We start from the raw sequence: 18,151 nt of genomic DNA on the forward strand, positions 1-18,151 counted from the left end.
CCCTTTCGTTATCTGAAATACCATAATTTGCTCATAAATGTATGTTTAACACATTTTTTTAAATATTAAATCAGCTGTTATGAACGTAAGCAGAAGTAGTAAAAAGATCAGTTACTTACTATAGTATTCCATTCCTTTTCACCAAGTATATTTTGACTATTATATGAATAATTTTTTGAATTAATACTTTTACCTGAGTAGAAATATGATGATGCAGTGCTGCTGTTACTGGTACAATTTAGGTACTCTATCAACCTCTGTCCATTAAAAGCCAAACTTTAGAATTGCTGATGAAATGGTCTTTATCACAATACTAAAGCTTGGATCAATAAGACTTCATTTAAGAATTTTCCTTTCTTTTCTCAATTGTTTTTAAGGGTAATTAGCAAATAAATAAAGATAATCAAATAATGTTCCTGCAATTGAAATCTTACAAAATATAATAACAAAATATAATTGTTTTACAATTAAACTAATGTACCTGCTTTATATTCCACAGGTGAGCCTCAGCTGAGGATGGCAGGAGATTCTCGAGTCCTTATGGACCACAACATGGAGATAGGGGTAACGCCTGCACAGGTAAACTGAAAACACAACTCTTTCTGCTGAAGGATACAAACTTTGCTAAACTGCATTAAATAAGGATACAGAAGTAAAAAGCAACAGACTGGGGGCTTTAGAGAAGCTTGCAATGGACAAAGTTAAAGACCTTTTAAATCAGCAACAGGTGTGCTGTAACGATCTGTCTGTATTTTTAAGAAGTGCTTACTGACACAATACAATTAGGTTTCCTCAATATGGAGATCAATGCAAGACTTGGTTTTCTTAGCCCTGAGGATGCAAAATAAAAGCTATCCAATGCTTGCCTATGACAGATGGTGGAGTCCTGCTTGTTATCTGCACTCATTCCCCAGCTGACGGGAACTTTTGGCTCCCACTCAAGCCTGACCAAAAGGGCTAAACAAGGAAAAGAAACAGAATAAAAAACCTTCCACTTACTGCTGCCACACTGAGTCTGCTAATTAATTTGTGCATGGACCACTACCCCTAGGTATTGACTAAAAAAGGCAGTAGTGCTTGAGACAGCTACTTCTATGACTCAATTAGACCAACCATACACAATAAAATGAAGAGAGTTGTTTTCACGGGCAGTGTCATCTCTAAAGAAAGGCTTTCTACACCAGCTTCAGGCCTTATAAACAAAAAGCAAAACTGTGTCAGATATTTATGGGGGAGAATATCTCATTTTTGATGTCATAGGAATGCAGTATGACAAGATACTACTGTTACGCTGTATTTAAAACCACTCGGGATTAAAGGTAAAAGAAGAGAAGAGATACAAGGTATCTTGCATTACAAAGTGAAAAGGGTACACTGCATAAAACGATCTAAAAACCAGTACATTTTCTTAAAGTAAGTGTAATTACCCTTGATTTGAGCAGGTAATTACGATGATCTGCACTTGAAATAAGAGACTGTAGTTTTTTTTCTTATCTTAAACGAAAATGTTCTAATTCCATTGACAAATTGCTTCACTTATCTGCTCAACTCAAGAAGAAAAGCACACACTGTAAGAAAAATTTTATTTGATAAGATTTTAATTTTGCAGTGTAAGAGGGGATGTAGTGTAAATGGAATTGTCATACTGATTTCTGATGATACAAATTTTGTAGTAATAATAGACATTGATATCACAGCAGTCATTTTTGCATATATATTATCACTCAATGTAGGATAGGAGTCTCAACTATGCCAGAAACTTAAAAAAATACATAAAATAAAACTTTTACAGATTACCTTTAATTTCAAACATCTAAAGCACAGATTGCCTTTCAGCGCTATTAGTTCAAATGACACTGGGCAGAAAAACACATTTTTCTTTCTTAGACCTACAATATATTAATCTTGGTGCTCTCAATAAGTAGTTACAACTGAAGAAGAGTCTTGGATGAGAGGCGAAACGTCTTCTAGAAAACTTCACATCCAGTTGCCTAAACTGAGGTTTTTCAAGCATTTCTGCTGAGAGTAACTTTTGTGCATTTTTTTTCTCTACAAACTCTGCAGACACAGAGGCTCAACTGCTAAGCAATGACAAGGCAGATAATATTGCGAGATGGCGAGAAACAAAAAAGAAAAGGCAACAGAAAAATGGGGGGCATGAGGAAGTAGAGGAAAACGAAGATGTAGGCTTGGAATAGCTTCATCCATTCATCCATATACAATGTTTGAGGAAAGGCAAATCTACAGATGAATAAAAGGAGGAGCCATACGCCAGACCAAAAATATTTTTTCCCCCTGACAAAGACAATATATAATAATTATCCCGGCATAATATGTTACACCGGGAAAGAAAGCAAATATCAAAACACCATTTTGCCTCACATAGCATTTTATACAGCATCAATCAAATTTAGATCTGATATACTCTTACAAGAATATAGAATTCATTACAGTAAGTGGATTGCAACAGGATATAAGTCACTCTGAAGTATCTTATTTAACTTACTTACAGATTAAGATGTGCAGGTTAAAAAAAAACTTAGGGGTGATACTTTTGCAGTAATTAATAGGGCCTATTAAGGCTTCCAAATTGATACAAAAATAATCAAACATGTCTTTTAACATTTGTGCAGGGCACACTGACTTTACCTGAGAGACCCTATAAAAAGTGTGAGATATGTTCCTTAGTGTCCAGTTTCCAGTGTCCCCATAGTACTTTTAATTAACAGTTCAAATTACTGTAGGTCAATAAGAACTATCATCAATTTTTCATTGAAACAAGGATCACTTCTAATCAATATGAAGAAAATCTAACCTTTCTGACAGACTATAATTCTAGGATCTGCAATCAAAGGCACTGCAAAGACACTATAGCGCCTTTGATTTATTTCTTTGCATCTAACCTGGGAGTGGAACAATCAGGACAGAAAGAGCCAGCATGGAAGTCTCCTGATGATATGAGCATATAGTTGGAAGACTTTAGACCACAGGTGTTGAACTACCAGCCATCTGTAGTGAGATTGCTGGAAAATCCACCTCTTCATTGATTTGACTTACGTCTTGGTAGCATTAAAATTAAAAACATGTTTTTATTTTAATGCTATCCACCCTGTGTGACTGGAAAGCAAAAAAGGTCAGCTTTTGTTTAAATACACCAGATTGTGAAGCTTTTTGTGCTATTTTCAATTACCCTCGTGGAAAATGACATTGAACTCAGCGTTAATGCATGGGTGCTCATAAAAGCAGTCTGTTGTATTGATAACATAAGGGTCTTTTAGGAAAGGATGGAAAATCTGTTCATGCTAGTGTCTCTTAGCGTGCTAAAGGAGGGAACACAAGGGATGTAGAGGGAGCAAGGACACAGCTGTGGAGCCAGGCTGCCTAGCTGGAGCAGGGCCAGCACAGACAAAGACCTTGGTGTCCTTGTGCTCTTCTGTCCTTAGTCTCTGTTTCTGTTTGGGTCTGGTTATATGCATACATGGGCTTGCACCTGCAATGTCATTGACAGCCAAAACAGGGAGGCACCTTCATAATTTTGCTCTTGATTGTATTCAGTCTGTTTGATTTTCCTAGAGTCCAAATGCAAATCATACATAACAGGTTAACACGTGTAAGTCTGGAAATACTTCTACAACTTTTTAATAGAACGACCAGTTTTAAATAGTTCCACCATCTTGACTAGATTTTAAGATGTGTTCTTTTCTATGTCTAGTGTATAGTATGGTATATATTTGTGTTGTATGATAAAAAAAAAAAAAACATTAATAAAGCACTAAAAATACTGAAAGTGTGAGGATGTTTTTGTTTTTATAGGGATCAAATTCAGATGTGTTCAAAAGATCATATTTTGTAGTTTGGTATTAAAAAGTTCACAAAATGGTACCAAAGGTCGTCATTGCAGGTAGGAAAATGTTGACCTCAAAACCTGATATGGCTTCTTTGTGTACAAATCTTAGTGATGGCAGGCATAAAAATGGCTTATTTGAACTTTTCAAGATTTATATCTGTATGTTTTACAACAAAGTTTGAAAAGTATACATTCTTAGCTTTGTTAATAGCAGTTAGCCTAGTCATAAGAAAAATTACATTAGTAAACAAAAATTTACAAAATTGGACACTACAGCAGGTTTAATTTGATTTGATTTGCAACCCATGCAGATTCTTAGATAGGTAAAAAAGTAGCCACTAGCACCTGATCGTGGGTCTCTAGGGATTCTAAAATTTATCTCCATTTCACTTTTTTGAAGTTCCTAATATATTAGTTTGCTTAAATTTTTCATTTTTATAACTAAAGTTAAAGAAACAAGTGCAGAGAAAAATCTCCTTTAAAGTTACTTGTGTTTATTTTGTTTCACCCTTTCTTTGTTTTCTGTTTGTTTTAGGTGAAGAAACTCCCAAAACATCTGCGGGAGCCTCAGATCTCAACTGAGCGAACCCATTTGATTTCAGAACCGGTAAAGAAGCCACGTCAGCGATATGTGCAGAAGGATGGCAAATGCAATGTTCACCATGGAAATGTACAAGAGACCTACCGTTACCTCAGTGACTTATTTACAACTCTGGTGGATCTACGTTGGCGTTTCAGTCTTTTAATTTTTACCTTGGTTTATGTTGTCAACTGGCTTTTCTTTGGGTTCCTATGGTGGCTGATTGCACTTATCCGTGGAGATCTGGTGCATGGGGATGAGGAGGACTGGACCCCTTGTGTAGAGAACCTCAACAGTTTTGTCTCAGCTTTCCTCTTCTCAATTGAGACAGAGACCACCATTGGGTATGGCTATCGAGTAATTACAGAAAGATGCCCTGAAGGCATTGTCCTACTTTTGGTACAAGCAATCTTGGGATCCATTGTTAACGCAATAATGGTGGGATGCATGTTTGTCAAGATTTCACAGCCAAAGAACCGTGCCGAGACCCTTATGTTCTCGAACAATGCTGTCATATCGGTGCGGGACAGCAAGATGTGCCTGATGTTTCGAGTGGGAGACTTGAGGAACTCTCACATCGTGGAGGCATCAATTAGAGCAAAGCTCATTCGCTCACAGCAGACCAAAGAGGGGGAGTTCATCCCACTCAACCAGACTGACATAAACATCGGCTTTGACACAGGGGATGACCGACTGTTCCTGGTGTCACCACTTATTATCTCTCATGAGATCAATGAAAAAAGCCCTTTCTGGGAAATGTCCATGGCACAAATGGAGAAAGAGGAGTTCGAGATCGTCGTTATCCTTGAGGGCATGGTTGAAGCCACAGGTATGAAGAAGAATGTGGGGAAACAAATAAAAAGATAAAGGGGGGTATCAAACACTAATAATTCATTGATTAGAGATTAAAAGATAGAGAACTGACATTAATAGTTAATGGATGAGTGGATAGATACTTTAATTGTAAGTGGAGTGAAGGTGAAGAAATTACCAAGATTTTAATGCCGTTATTTACAAATGATAACTGTATCCGGTAAAGTTTAAAATGACATTAAGACAATTAGTTCAGTGGTAATAAAAGTTTGACTTAGAATTTTGCATTTTCTACGCTGCCCACTGCACTTTAATTATAAATCAAAATGTCTCCATCCCTTTTCCTTAAATGGGGCGTGAAACTAAAATCTACAAAAGCGTTTCAAATGTTTTCCTGTGCTAACTGCAGCCCTCATTCCCACTGTTGCTAGTTAAAGGTTGTGTCTTTGATAATGTTTATTTCAAAATGAATGAAGTGTAGCTACCCACACTACAAGTTTTTGTTTTGGGTAAATCCTGATGTCCTGGCTGGATACATTTACAAGGCACATATGTCAGGTGCTGCTGTTGTGAGTCGTCAAAGAAGGACTGAAATGCAGAGTTAGATAGTTAGAAGGTCACAAATAATATTTATTTATGCTAACAAGGAAAATAAAGTGCTGTTAGAAGATCTGGCATAAAGTGGATAAATCAGGTAAATGATCATGCATCTCCTCATTGTGTTAGTTTTCCAAGTTATTCCTTCTTTTCTTTGGACATATTTTTCCCTAACCTATTTTTTGCCACACTAATATATGCTTAATACAAATTACCTATGATATCTTTATTTTTTTTCGAAAAATATTTAACATTAGACCACACTTATAAATAACAAACCTCCAGATTGGCCCTGCTTACAATGTTTTCATGCAGAGCTTTGTGCTAGACTAACTAGAATACCCACTCTCTATTTTGACATCTAATGAATTGGTTCAAAACACATTTTAGCAGTTCGAAGTATGTCTAGAGAAAGATTTGTTGGTAAGATTTATTAATTAGTCTGTTTGTTTGGGGGTTGTGTTTTTTACATGAAATGTTGTAGATATTGATGGCTACTTTTTCATGTACTTTCTTTCACACAGACAACCGTCATAACTAATAACACCCAGGCAGTAATTAGATATCTCTTTGGGTATTAATGTAATTGTATTTGTGTGAAAAGCAAATATATTTCTAGGGAATACCCAAATTTACTACACTGCCAAAATTATGTGACACAATACACCATCAAAATTATGACTTGGATTCCATAAATCCGACTCTGGTTTTCCTTTAGTTCTTGTTAACCTTTTGTAAAAGATGCATCACACCCAATAAAGGTGACTAGGTTTAAGCTAAAAGTACAGAAACAATGCTTCCTTCCGTTTTTGCATATTGAACTTAAAATCTGATCTGACAACCTGTTTGGTTTTGCAACATGATGATAGTAAAGTGCATAACATAACTGCATAACATTGTTATTTGTTAAGTTGTTTGTTGTGTGTAGTCAACAATGCAAACCCAATTTAGTTCAACTCTTTTGTTTGTGTTTAGTCTTCATAGGTCAATGCTAAGATGATTGGTAAAGAAACATTTCTCTGAAAAGTGGCAGGATACATGGAAATGGGCAAAAAATATATATATATATATTAATGCTGAGGCTAATATAAAAACAATTTTAAGAAGCCTGCAGCTTATCCTTACAATATCATAGCAAAGTGTGACCCTTGTGAACGTTTTGTTTATTGCTGACTTCTCTTTTTTCAACCATAAGCCTACTGTAAGAGATTAAGTTAAGTTAAGCTAAAATGGAAATTAATCAAAAGGTTTCCACAACATCAGTCACAGCAGGGAATAAATGGGAATAAAAGGGGTTTGTGCTGCTAATAACACACTAAGCAAGTGCCGTTTCTCGAAAATCCAAAGATAAAATGAGAAGGAATACATTTTTCAAATTGAAGTTCAAATTGTGCATCAGCAAGGCAAGGTAGATTCCTTAATATTACCCTTTTGCAGACTAAGAGATTCAAAATATCTTTCACGTTAACCCTTTATTTTTGGTCTTCTTTTGACAGGAAACCCTTTATTCTACCAAAATGTTAAAGATGCAGGGGGCATCCAACTTACTCACTAAGTAACTAAGCTTTTAGGCATAGTCCTAAGTTAAATTGACCCAAGTCCAACAACTCATCTAAGTTTATGTCATGTTCTGTGATCTTCAGCTCTAACAAATGTATCTGTTCAATTGGCTCCTTGCATTTTGATAAAAAACAGTAACTTCTGCATTATTAACATGAAGCTGTAGGAATTGCTTGGCCATACTCTCATGAAGTCCTACATACACCGACTTAGTGACTGTAGTGCTCTATGGTCATAGAAAGTGTTTTCAGCATGTATGCAATAAGAGATATTGTAGTGCAATATAACCTAAACCAGAGAGATCATATGGATGTTAATTAAAAATGGCCTTAGAATGGACCCATTGGGAATCCCACAAAGACTTTTCCTTACCTAGAAAATAATTACCATATGACACGATGGAGTCAGCGGTTTAGTGCAGTACCAGGAAACCCCACCTATTAATCTAGTCAAAAGATTAATTTGATGAAATGTAGTTCATTCTTATTGTGGCAATTTACAACACATGTCATCAGAGGGTACTTTTCAAAGACAAGTCAATCAGTATTAAAAATCATTGGAGTCTTTGACTTTGCAAAATTCTGTTCTCCTGGATGAGAATGTTGTGACAGTAGACATTTGCTTGGATTTCATTGTTAACTCTGTAGGAATCCCTGACACAAAGTATGCATACAGCGATAATACATACAGCGAGTATGCATACAGCGAGAAAAAAAACACCTTTTCAACCGGAAGAAACCTTCAGTAGAATCAGGCTCAGTGGGAGAATTACATTAGTCTGGCCTTGAAGTAACAAATGCATGGACTCGCTTTTAGGTATCACTCCTGGAAAAAAACATCACAAATGTTTTCAATGTTCCAGAAAAAAATAAATAAAAATTCTAGACATCCAACTAGTACATTACAATCAGTTATGATAAATGTTGAACCAAATCTTAACATGACTGTTAATATTAGTGTAAATTATATAAAACATTTTAAACAGTATAATTGGCTGTTTGGAAGGCAGCTCCATTAACGTTGAAATCAAGATTTGTCTATGAAAGGAGCAATGCTTTAGCACAGGTTAAAATGGAGCTATTTGGAAATTAAAATAAGCTGCAAAGGATAACAATAACCTGGTTTGTGACTGTTTATTGAGAAAATATTTTACAAACTAGAGTAAAAAAAATGTTTTTTAATTAACTAAATATTATTCATTTATCAACATAAAAAAAAATCTCAAAACCTTATAAGATGACTTTCCAGGTTGTTCTGTATCTGGTTCCTCATTTTCCTTCCACTAGTTTTTTATTTTATTTTATTTCTATCTTTAGGAATTGCAATATGTATAAAGATATAGATTTATTTTCTATTGGGATATATACATTCCCACAGAATCTTAAATGAATAGGAGACTCTTTATTCCCTTCAATATTCAGATTGAATTAAGTTCTGTTTACTTTGTTTTCTACTTATCCAGCTGTTAGTGTAATGGAAATTTTTACTCGGTGCTTTGTGTCTACAGCAGAATATTACTGTCACAAGATGTAATCAGCTCTGCTCAGATCAGGTATGCTCTCACGTTTCACACCTCCGTGGCATCACGCTGAGGAAACGCCATCGCTGTCTTTGAATGCAAGCCAACAGACAAACACAAATTCCCCTGCTCACTACCTTGATTTTCCACTGGTACATAGAACTTAGTAAATAGAGCATAAGCCAGAAAGTTATAAACTCAGTTACTATGAAGGATTTTTCCATGAGAATATTTCCATCATAGCACACTTAAACAGACACCCACACTATATACATATATCGATATATATGTACTCAATGGCTGTCCAGCTTTAATTATTTAGCTATGACAAATATGCCACTATTGCATGTTGTTTTAGTAGTTACTATAACATTGAGCTTTGGGCCCAAAATAATTATATATGGGGAAAAAAACATGAAAAACACATTTGAAGCAGTTTTGCATCACAAACTCTAACTTTTTTAATAGGCCTATGTACATACAGTATGTGGTAAGGAAAGACGCTGTATGACAACGTCCTAAATGTCAACAAGAGTGTGAAAGGTGAATGGTTAAGTCAAGCCCCAAACAAGTCTACCAAGGAAACAAAGACAGAATATAGATTCTCAGGTTTCACTAAAAACAAACCTTCATTTAGACCCACCTGAAGTGAATGAAGCTGACTAGAACTAATAAACACAAATACATGGCAGTGGAAACAAATGATCTATATACGTTGCAGATAATGTCAGTAAGTTAGTGTTTGGTTTGTCAAATACTTGCTTACTTGCAGATTGTATATTTTTTAAAGCAACCTGACCTGAATAAACTAATTAAAAAGTTTTTTACTTTAATGAGATAAAAATGTTATTAACTGAAAAGCTTGCAAAAGTAGGGATGTGGTTTAAAATAAGGCAAATATGTTAGGAAAAATATATACAGTAAAGGCTTCGCTCTGTTCCAATTTTGCTATGATCTAAAAGGATATTAAGATCGGTGGTAAAAATAAACCAGAATAAATATTTATACTCCACCAGTAATGAAGCACAGCCTTTTGAAAAACAAAACTGTTGTTTCTTTTTTATCTAACATCTCAGTGATTGACTAATAGAAACCAAGGCATCAAATATTTTTTACAAAACATTTTGATATCAAGTGAAACTGTAAATCAAATCACATGTAAATCACATTTATATACGCACAGGCCTTGAATCAACACATTTCCTACACGTCTAAAGGATCCGTAAAACCTACACTGACCATTTATTTTGATATAGTTGGTTTTTGTTTTTTTGTTTTTTTTTTTGCAGCAAAGGTTTAGATTTAGAGAGCTACATAGTTTACTTTATTTCCAAAGCAAAACATTCCTTTCTAAACAGTATCTTATTGTGTTCTGGCTATATTGCTCACTCTCATATTCATTTCATTAAGGTAGAAATCTATTAAATCTAGTGAAAAACAAAAAGCTCCAAAATTGTTCATAAACATCCAGTGCAGGATTGAACCTAATCCAATGCTTTTCCCTATTTTAACTGTCCAGGTATGGTACATATGGTAGAACTTAAATGAAAATCTATTTGTCCTCTTTAAAGTTGAATTTTAAAGTTCTTTTAACTTCCCATTCATTATATGATGATTCTAAACTTTAGATAAAGGTTTTAGTGTTGTGGCGCTTGAAAATTATCTATTTAGAGAATAAGACGAGATTTATACAATTTCCAAGAATCCATTCTATTGTTGTGAAAACAGGGGGCTGTGTTTTCTATTCTTTTTCTTTTTTTTAAAGTTATTGTACTTTGCCGTCTTTCCAGGAAAATAACTCAGAATTGGATTTCTTTGGGGCCCTATGTCTTTTAATATCAGAGTTGGTTTTATTTTGTCATTTGGCTTAGATAAATCAATTGCTTCTTATCCTATAAAAACAAAATAGCAAAGTAAGACAGATTTGTTTCTGAGATGGAGCTGCATGAATAGAAATAAACTAACCTGAAATGGAAAACCAATATTTCCAGCTTAATCCATAACATTAAGGGTGGTAAAACTGAGTTTTCTATATCCAAAAAGCTAATTAGACAACATGGATGACATTACAACAGTAATGCAATCAGCCGTTATGTTTCTGTAACATATTTAATATGTTAACTTTGTCCCTTTTTTCCAAACTGTGAACAATTGCTGGAGGGGTATGTCAGATTTTTTAGGACAGAGCACAGGTGTACTGCAGAGAAATTAAAGATCAGCCCCTGCTGCAGTAACTCCAGCTGTAGCATGTTGTTCTATGCAGTATTAATGACATTTCATAAGCCTTTAAAATTGTAGTAAAATGATTACATTTTTTTACCACATTTTCAAAAAAGTAAAGCAAATATTCATAATAAGATCTAGATTTCCAGCTGTCCAAAGCTGACATCCCTTAAAAGACTTGAGGCTGTCACCTTAGCTAAAGACAATTCTGTAAAATATTCACTTTCTTAGGCAGGATAACAAATGCACAGCGCAGTTTTAGATTTTTATTTGTAAATGTAAGTAAGCGAAAAATAGCTTTTCTTTTATTTTACAATTATAGAAAAAAATTTGTAGGTTGCAATGTGCTGTTTGGTTACTTCTTTCTGTTCTCTCCAGCATTACTTATTACAGATCAAAATCCTTTTTAGCAAACAGTTTTTGAGAGTTTTGCAACACAATACAGATACGAGCCATATTAGGGGCAAATTGTAATTGGATCATAGATAGAAATAACTATAGCCTCTGCAGCCCCTTTCTAAACAGCTGCTACAGTAAATATCACTACACAGGAGAAAGGCATGCAGAAAACACATTCTTTATAAGAATTAAACAGAGCAATTTCTGTTTATCTGCATGCACTGAGTGCACTTTTTAATATCAAAGTGTTAACAGCACATTCAGAGGAATATGGTGGATGTTTTTGGTTATCCCAAAGTATGGTGCTATTATATTAGTTCAATTTGTGACAAGATTACCAAATACACATGTTCAAGCTCAGGCAACTTGTTTATCTAAAATAAAACAATATTTTTCTTAGTTTTTCATAGGTAGAGATCTTTCTCTCCAAAATCACCAATATTTTTATCATATATTTAAAGATTTGGTAGCCGATGCAAACTGTGTGAAATAAGACAAATTGACCATAGCTGAGTATAAGGTAATTTCTCAACTCATTAGCCTTTGTGTTTACCAAAACCGCATTCAACTGAATGCATTTAGACAAATAATTTACCTACTTATATTATCCTATCATTTTTGGAAGGAGAAATTTTTATTTATTGCAAAATCTTATGAAGAAAAGGAAAGTTATAGAAACTTAAAACATTGTATTTAATGATAGTTTATAACTTTGTGTAATGAGAAGAAAACAAACAACCAGGTGTTCTTTGGTAAAATAAAAACTTAAAATGGTTGCTGACAGGCCAGGCTGTTTAGAAACTTCAAAAAATGTCCACAGTGTGTCTACTGAGATTCTGCATGAAGCTAGAAACCACCTGTATGTTTATATATCCACCTGATGTTTTGCCCACTTTGATAAAATGTTACAGAACACTTCACCTAATTAAACACCGGAATCCTGACAAATATTATGCATGTGTTTTATATCTTTCTGCAGCATTAACTCACTGACTCGAGAAAAGAACATGTCATGCTGAAGACATGTTGTATATATGACTCAACATGCATTTAGTGTTTATAGTTGTTTCACCAATCTTCATCATCATGAAAATTATATCTATTTAAACCATAAGTTATGCAGTATATTTCAGAGTGTTATAAATATCACATGTAGGTATAATTTCTTCCGTACAATTTTGAGATTTCCCTGCATGGGTTATGTATGGCTCCATTCTGTGTACTCCTACACGTACAGTATGCATGGGTATGGGTATATAAAGTATAGTGAACACTTTTTAAAACGTTATCCAATTTTTTTTTTCAACCCTAATCTAAATAATTATAACCACACTTTACTTTCAATATTGAAATTCAGACAATATTAACTTTGAGCTTTAATTTAAGGGGTGATAAAGACCTTAGTAAGAACACCACTTGGCTACAGTAAATCTAAGGTTCCAGAAAGCTTGGTAAAAGGTAAAAATTATTAAATCCAGTCATCATGAGTTTCTTCTACCTCACATATTACATTGAAATTAAGTTTTACATTTATAAAAAGAGTTAAAATGAACTAAGTTGATTGGTTGCAATCATCTCCTTTACAATAAACGTACCAAGCAACTTTTTTATAAAAACCTCAGTGTTAATGAAAGGAAGCCAATAATAGAGTTGTTCTTAAATTGTAACATGTTCAATTTTTTTTATATTCACAATGCATTCTAGTTTTTAGTCTCTTCAATGAAAGCACAATGCTTTGAATTATTTATGCTGATATTTTACCAGGCAAAAGCTTTAATGAGAAATCCACAGCAAGTCTTGGTATTTATTTTGTCACCATTCCTCTAAAAATGTGATGAATGAACTAATTTGGTACCCCTTCTCTTCCCTTTTTTGTGTGTGTTTATATTTGTTTTTCTTGTCCACCTTATGTTTGGTTGTTATTTTCTTTGTTAAAATGTTTATATGCTGTGTAATTAATTTGTGCATGCAAACACAAACACCCATTCTCTTTCATATCTGTGACAGGCATGACGTGTCAGGCTCGGAGCTCCTACCTGGACACCGAGGTGCTGTGGGGCTACCGCTTCACACCTGTTTTATCTCTGGAGAAGGGCTTCTATGAAGTAGACTACAACAACTTCCATGATGTCTACGAAACCAACACTCCCACATGCAGCGCCAAGGAGTTAGCCACCAAGCTTCGGGACGAGCCACTTTTGCCTCAGCTCCCACTTCTAAGCCCTAAACCCACATCGCCGACCTTTGACCCCCTGGACTGCCTTTCAGAACTGAATCAACTAAATCAGGATGAAAAGATGGAGGAAAGAGATTCAGGTGACAGGGGTGAGAACAATGGCTTAGCTGCTGCTCTTGAGGAGCCACCGCTCGTTGATGGAATGCCTGACTGAAGGGCTACATCAGCTCAAAAAACCCAGCAAAGACTGTAACCAGACAATGCTTAATCAATGGCCATTTATTTACGCTGCAGTTATTGGAGACAAAAGACTTCTGTCTCCAGATGCAGACTCATGCAATATTTCTCCATAAGAGCATCAATCTATAGTGTAGATTGGTTTTGTAGACAGGTATGTTACTCAGAGGCACACATGTACAACAACTATATCTACTCTTAAAGTTTGGGGGAATTTTATAATCACAATGATCACCTAACTGCTATAATGCATCAGTTCAAATTTTGTTAGTTTAAAGTTAGGCTGGAGCTGGTAGCCCTGGAGGTACACTATGAGTTCGCCCTAATATTCTCATGTGAAGGTGTTGTAACTCAGCCTTTTTATGCTTTCATTCACTCCCATTAAGAAATCTGTCTAAACAGTCATTTGAATTAGCTCATGTGTCTAACAGCAGCTTGCATGTGGTAATAAAATCTTGCTTGTATTTCTTTAATTTTTGAATGCGAGAAATTATTGGTTCCTGTTCCTGTCAGTATTAATAAAACATCTTTGTCATAAAGATTAACAATATAGTTTACAAAAGAAAAGATTGAAACTTCTAAAATGTTACACTTACTGTACTTGCAGACATGGGGCAGTTCTGTTTCCTTTGCTCAACTCTTTTCTTTTGCTTTGCTGATCTACAGTCACAGCGTGTTTTCTGTAAGTGATGGCTTTGAGACACTGAGAGAGTTGAATCAAAACAATAGTTAATCATTTTATGAGATATTTTTGAGGTTTTAAATTAAGAGAGATAACAAGCAACAGCTGAAAATTCTATATATATTATGCTATGGAATCAGTTATTTTTGTCATCTTCTTGGTTATGTAAAGACATTATTCTAATTTTCGACGTGCAGGCAAAGAACCCTAAATCTAAGCCTCCTTTGGGGACAAAAAAAAGCACAATTTCTTGTAAGGGGATTTCACAAACACCCAAACAACCACTGAACTACTGCTGCTTCTCCTGCTACTGGTTGATGCATGTCGGTCCTACCTAGAAGTTGCATAAAGAATTTTGTAAAAGGGAAATATTTACCCAGCAATTGTTTCAAATGTTCCTAAGTTTTATACACAATTCAGTACATCAACACCTAAGATGTTTCACAAACAAAATAAAATATTCTATGAATTATGTAAGGCCCTTTGTTGCTTATCTTTATAAATTTATATATATTGTTTTGCCATGTACAAAAGGGAAAAAGTGAAAAAATTCAATGAAATATAATAATGGCAAATAATTGTTTGCCTTTTAATAATCTCCTTTAAAGATGAATCTTTTAGCCTTTGCAAAAACATTGGTTAACAGTGCACTTTGGTTCTGTTCAACCAATCGCTCCTGGGTTTTTCCTTGTTATATCACACTGTGATGGTCCGCTCTGGTCAGAAGTTTTCATAAATGTTAATGAGCATTTTATTTATGGTTTCTAAATTATTTTATTTGAACTATAATTTTTTTTCAGGTTGCATTGATTATACAGCATACAAGCTATAAAAAAAAAATCATCTTTGTACTAAGGATGGATTTTTTTTTCATTTCTAACTGATTTTATCTCGGATATGGTGGTAGTTAGCACTGTTAACTTGCAGGGAGAAGGTGCTGGGTGTGGATTCTGACCTTTCCACATGATCTGAGTGAACTCCCTATACATGAATGGGTTAAATCCTTGTACTATGGTTTCTTTGAATGATCCAAATATATTAATGGTAAGTTAACCATTAATTATGTGTTCTGTTATCCATGCATTGGGAAAATTATAGAGCGTGGCTAGGAAATTTACCAACTAACAATGCTCCTCATGTCCCATGGCAATTTGCACATGTACCATTAGCAATCCTTCCTTTAGAGAAACTAAAATCAGTTTCCTTAAAGATGTGCAAAGGCTTTTCCAAAAACGTAATGTGGGCATTTTTTTCCCCATATCATTCACTCCAAAACAAATTTTGATGTGTTTGAGAAATGTAGTTTTTACAACACCCAAAGTTAATGTTAAGTATTGGATTCATTTGGAAAATCATAACTATAAACTAAACAATGAGCATTATATGAAGGGAAATTGATATTAGTGATATTTACAAAAAAAAAAAACATAAGGCACCATTGTGGACTTGGTTTAAACTGTAGACTGCCAAAATCTCCACAGTAAAGCGTGTTTAACATAGATTTTGTCTGAGAGGATGCCAGCTAAATAGGACGCTTATTGAAATGATTTCTCAGAGCTTGTTTTAAACCAGGAGAAACTTACATAGACTAAACTTAGACTGAACTATGGCCACAATGACAACCTGAGTAAGCTTTAGCTATAATCAGAATCTTAAATGTTAAAACACACTGCTGAACACAAGAGCTTGTACCTTGAGGTCAATGATAGTAAACAAACTCAAGAAATGTTATAGAAATGGATGATATATAATAAAACGGCTTCACTCGCTACACCTTCCTATGGAAGATTGTTGGTCTGCATTCAAACGCCGACAGTTTTTAAGAAGCCAAATGATTCCCTTGATTTTTGTTAAGAAAAGAGGTTAGCTATTTTCACAGAATTATGCTAAATGTTAACAGAAGGAAAGTGTGGTGGAGATGAAACTTGAGAATGAAAAATTAACCAAATGTTAGTAAGTGTGAATGTATAGATGTAGACAAATGATGAGCCTCTATGAAATATTTTGACTATAAGAGGATGGAAGCGCACATAATTACTCATTGTTCTTTTACAGATCTTTAAAGTTGTATAATTATTCAACTCTAGGAATGGAGGAATGGTTGGATGAAGCCAATTAAAATCCAAAACTAATGACATCCATGTCAGTGACAAGGGCATGGAAGCTTTATACCAGAATCGCATGCTGGGGACGACTTACTCTTTCCTTATTAGCCTACTTTTCATTAGAAAACACTAAGCTTACAGGCATAAATCAAGGATTACTCCTCCTCTGTTAAATAATTCATTATAAGAAATACAGGGTACTTTTTAGGCATGCAAGTTCTGTGATTTCGACATAATAATGTAATGATATCCAACTATCACATTTTGGAAGAAAACAATATTTCTAATGATTAAATCTCACTTTTAAATCATTGCTGTTTTACAGGAATATATGTCTACTTAGTGTCTTTTTTTCCACTGTGACCTTTTAAGCACCTTATTATATGTATGTTATTTGTCATTTGTTGAACAATACATTCATTCATATGGAAATATCATCGTAATTTCCATAAATATCATCTATTTTCTGTGTTTTCATGAGAATAAACATGATATGGCCAAAAAGAGACAGTCTGTATTCAGTTTTTGCTTGCATAAAGAACTGGAAAAGTGTGTGAATGTATTCTTTTACACATGGCTTCGCAACTACATTACTCAGACAATTTTTGTACTGTGTCAGCTGTCTGGTTATGCAACACACAGGGCCACAGGCAAGTCAACTGTGTCTTCAACACATGCTACCTACATACTGGATTAGATCTGCATTGTTTCATGAAAAGGAGCTCACTTGTATCAGTGCAGCGAATCTTTGCTTTTGCTAAAGCTTCAGGCAGAAATGCTTTCACTTACTGTACCTCAGAGATAGCATCAATTCTGATTATAAAACACTTCAGTTCTTCAGTAGATAGACAATTTATCACAGATATATATTACTGTTGTTTCAGGATCTAAGAAGGCTAATATAAGTCTTTAAATGTACTCTCTTCTCATCTACATAAAACATAGAGATGGTTAATGTATCATTCATCTGTGAGGTCATGGAAATAATTTAGTTGTATTTTTTTGTTCACTTTCCTTGCTGTTTTATAATATGCTCTGGTACCTTTCTGGGTAACATAGGATTTTTGGGAGATGCAGTTTTATTATTCTTTCAGAAGCCCAAAGCAGTACTTGAAGCAGGTCATGGAGTTTAGATTTCCATCATTTCATTTATTTAAACAGACAATATTTTGGCATGAATATAATATTAATTTTTGGATTTCAAATATTATTCTGAAAGTTTTTTTAAGTATAATAAAAATCAAACATATGACCTAAAACAAAAAATTATTTCATCATAATGTTTTCTTTTTTGTTGTCTCCACTGTCAGAACCAAAACTTAGAACTTGGAAGGCTACCCTTCACTTCTCCAAATGTGGCTCTTCTTTTATCAAATTGCTCGTCTGTCATGAATCTTTCCTCCTAACAGAAAA

The 18,151-nt window shown here is 34.4% G+C and overlaps 1 protein-coding gene across 2 annotated transcripts in view; it reads left to right on the forward strand.

Annotated features, from left to right (window-relative positions):
* Nucleotides 1-17,129, forward strand: part of kcnj5 (potassium channel, inwardly rectifying subfamily J, member 5) — a 37,237-nt gene extending 20,108 nt beyond the window's left edge. Inside the window, exons 2-4 of one of the 2 annotated variants that reach the window (XM_015372690.1) lie at nt 500-579; nt 4,383-5,256; nt 13,546-13,928. In XM_015372690.1, the coding sequence (XP_015228176.1) occupies nt 517-579; nt 4,383-5,256; nt 13,546-13,928 (1,320 nt within the window). In that variant the 5' untranslated portion in view covers nt 500-516. Of the gene's footprint in view, nt 1-499; nt 580-4,382; nt 5,257-13,545 lie in introns of both variants that reach the window. The other variant, XM_015372689.1, reaches the window with a different exon arrangement.
* Nucleotides 17,130-18,151: the final 1,022 nt, after the last annotated feature.

Source organism: Cyprinodon variegatus, unplaced genomic scaffold (genome assembly GCF_000732505.1).
Source record: "Cyprinodon variegatus isolate N-32 unplaced genomic scaffold, C_variegatus-1.0 Scaffold75, whole genome shotgun sequence".
Taxonomy (NCBI): domain Eukaryota; kingdom Metazoa; phylum Chordata; class Actinopteri; order Cyprinodontiformes; family Cyprinodontidae; genus Cyprinodon; species Cyprinodon variegatus.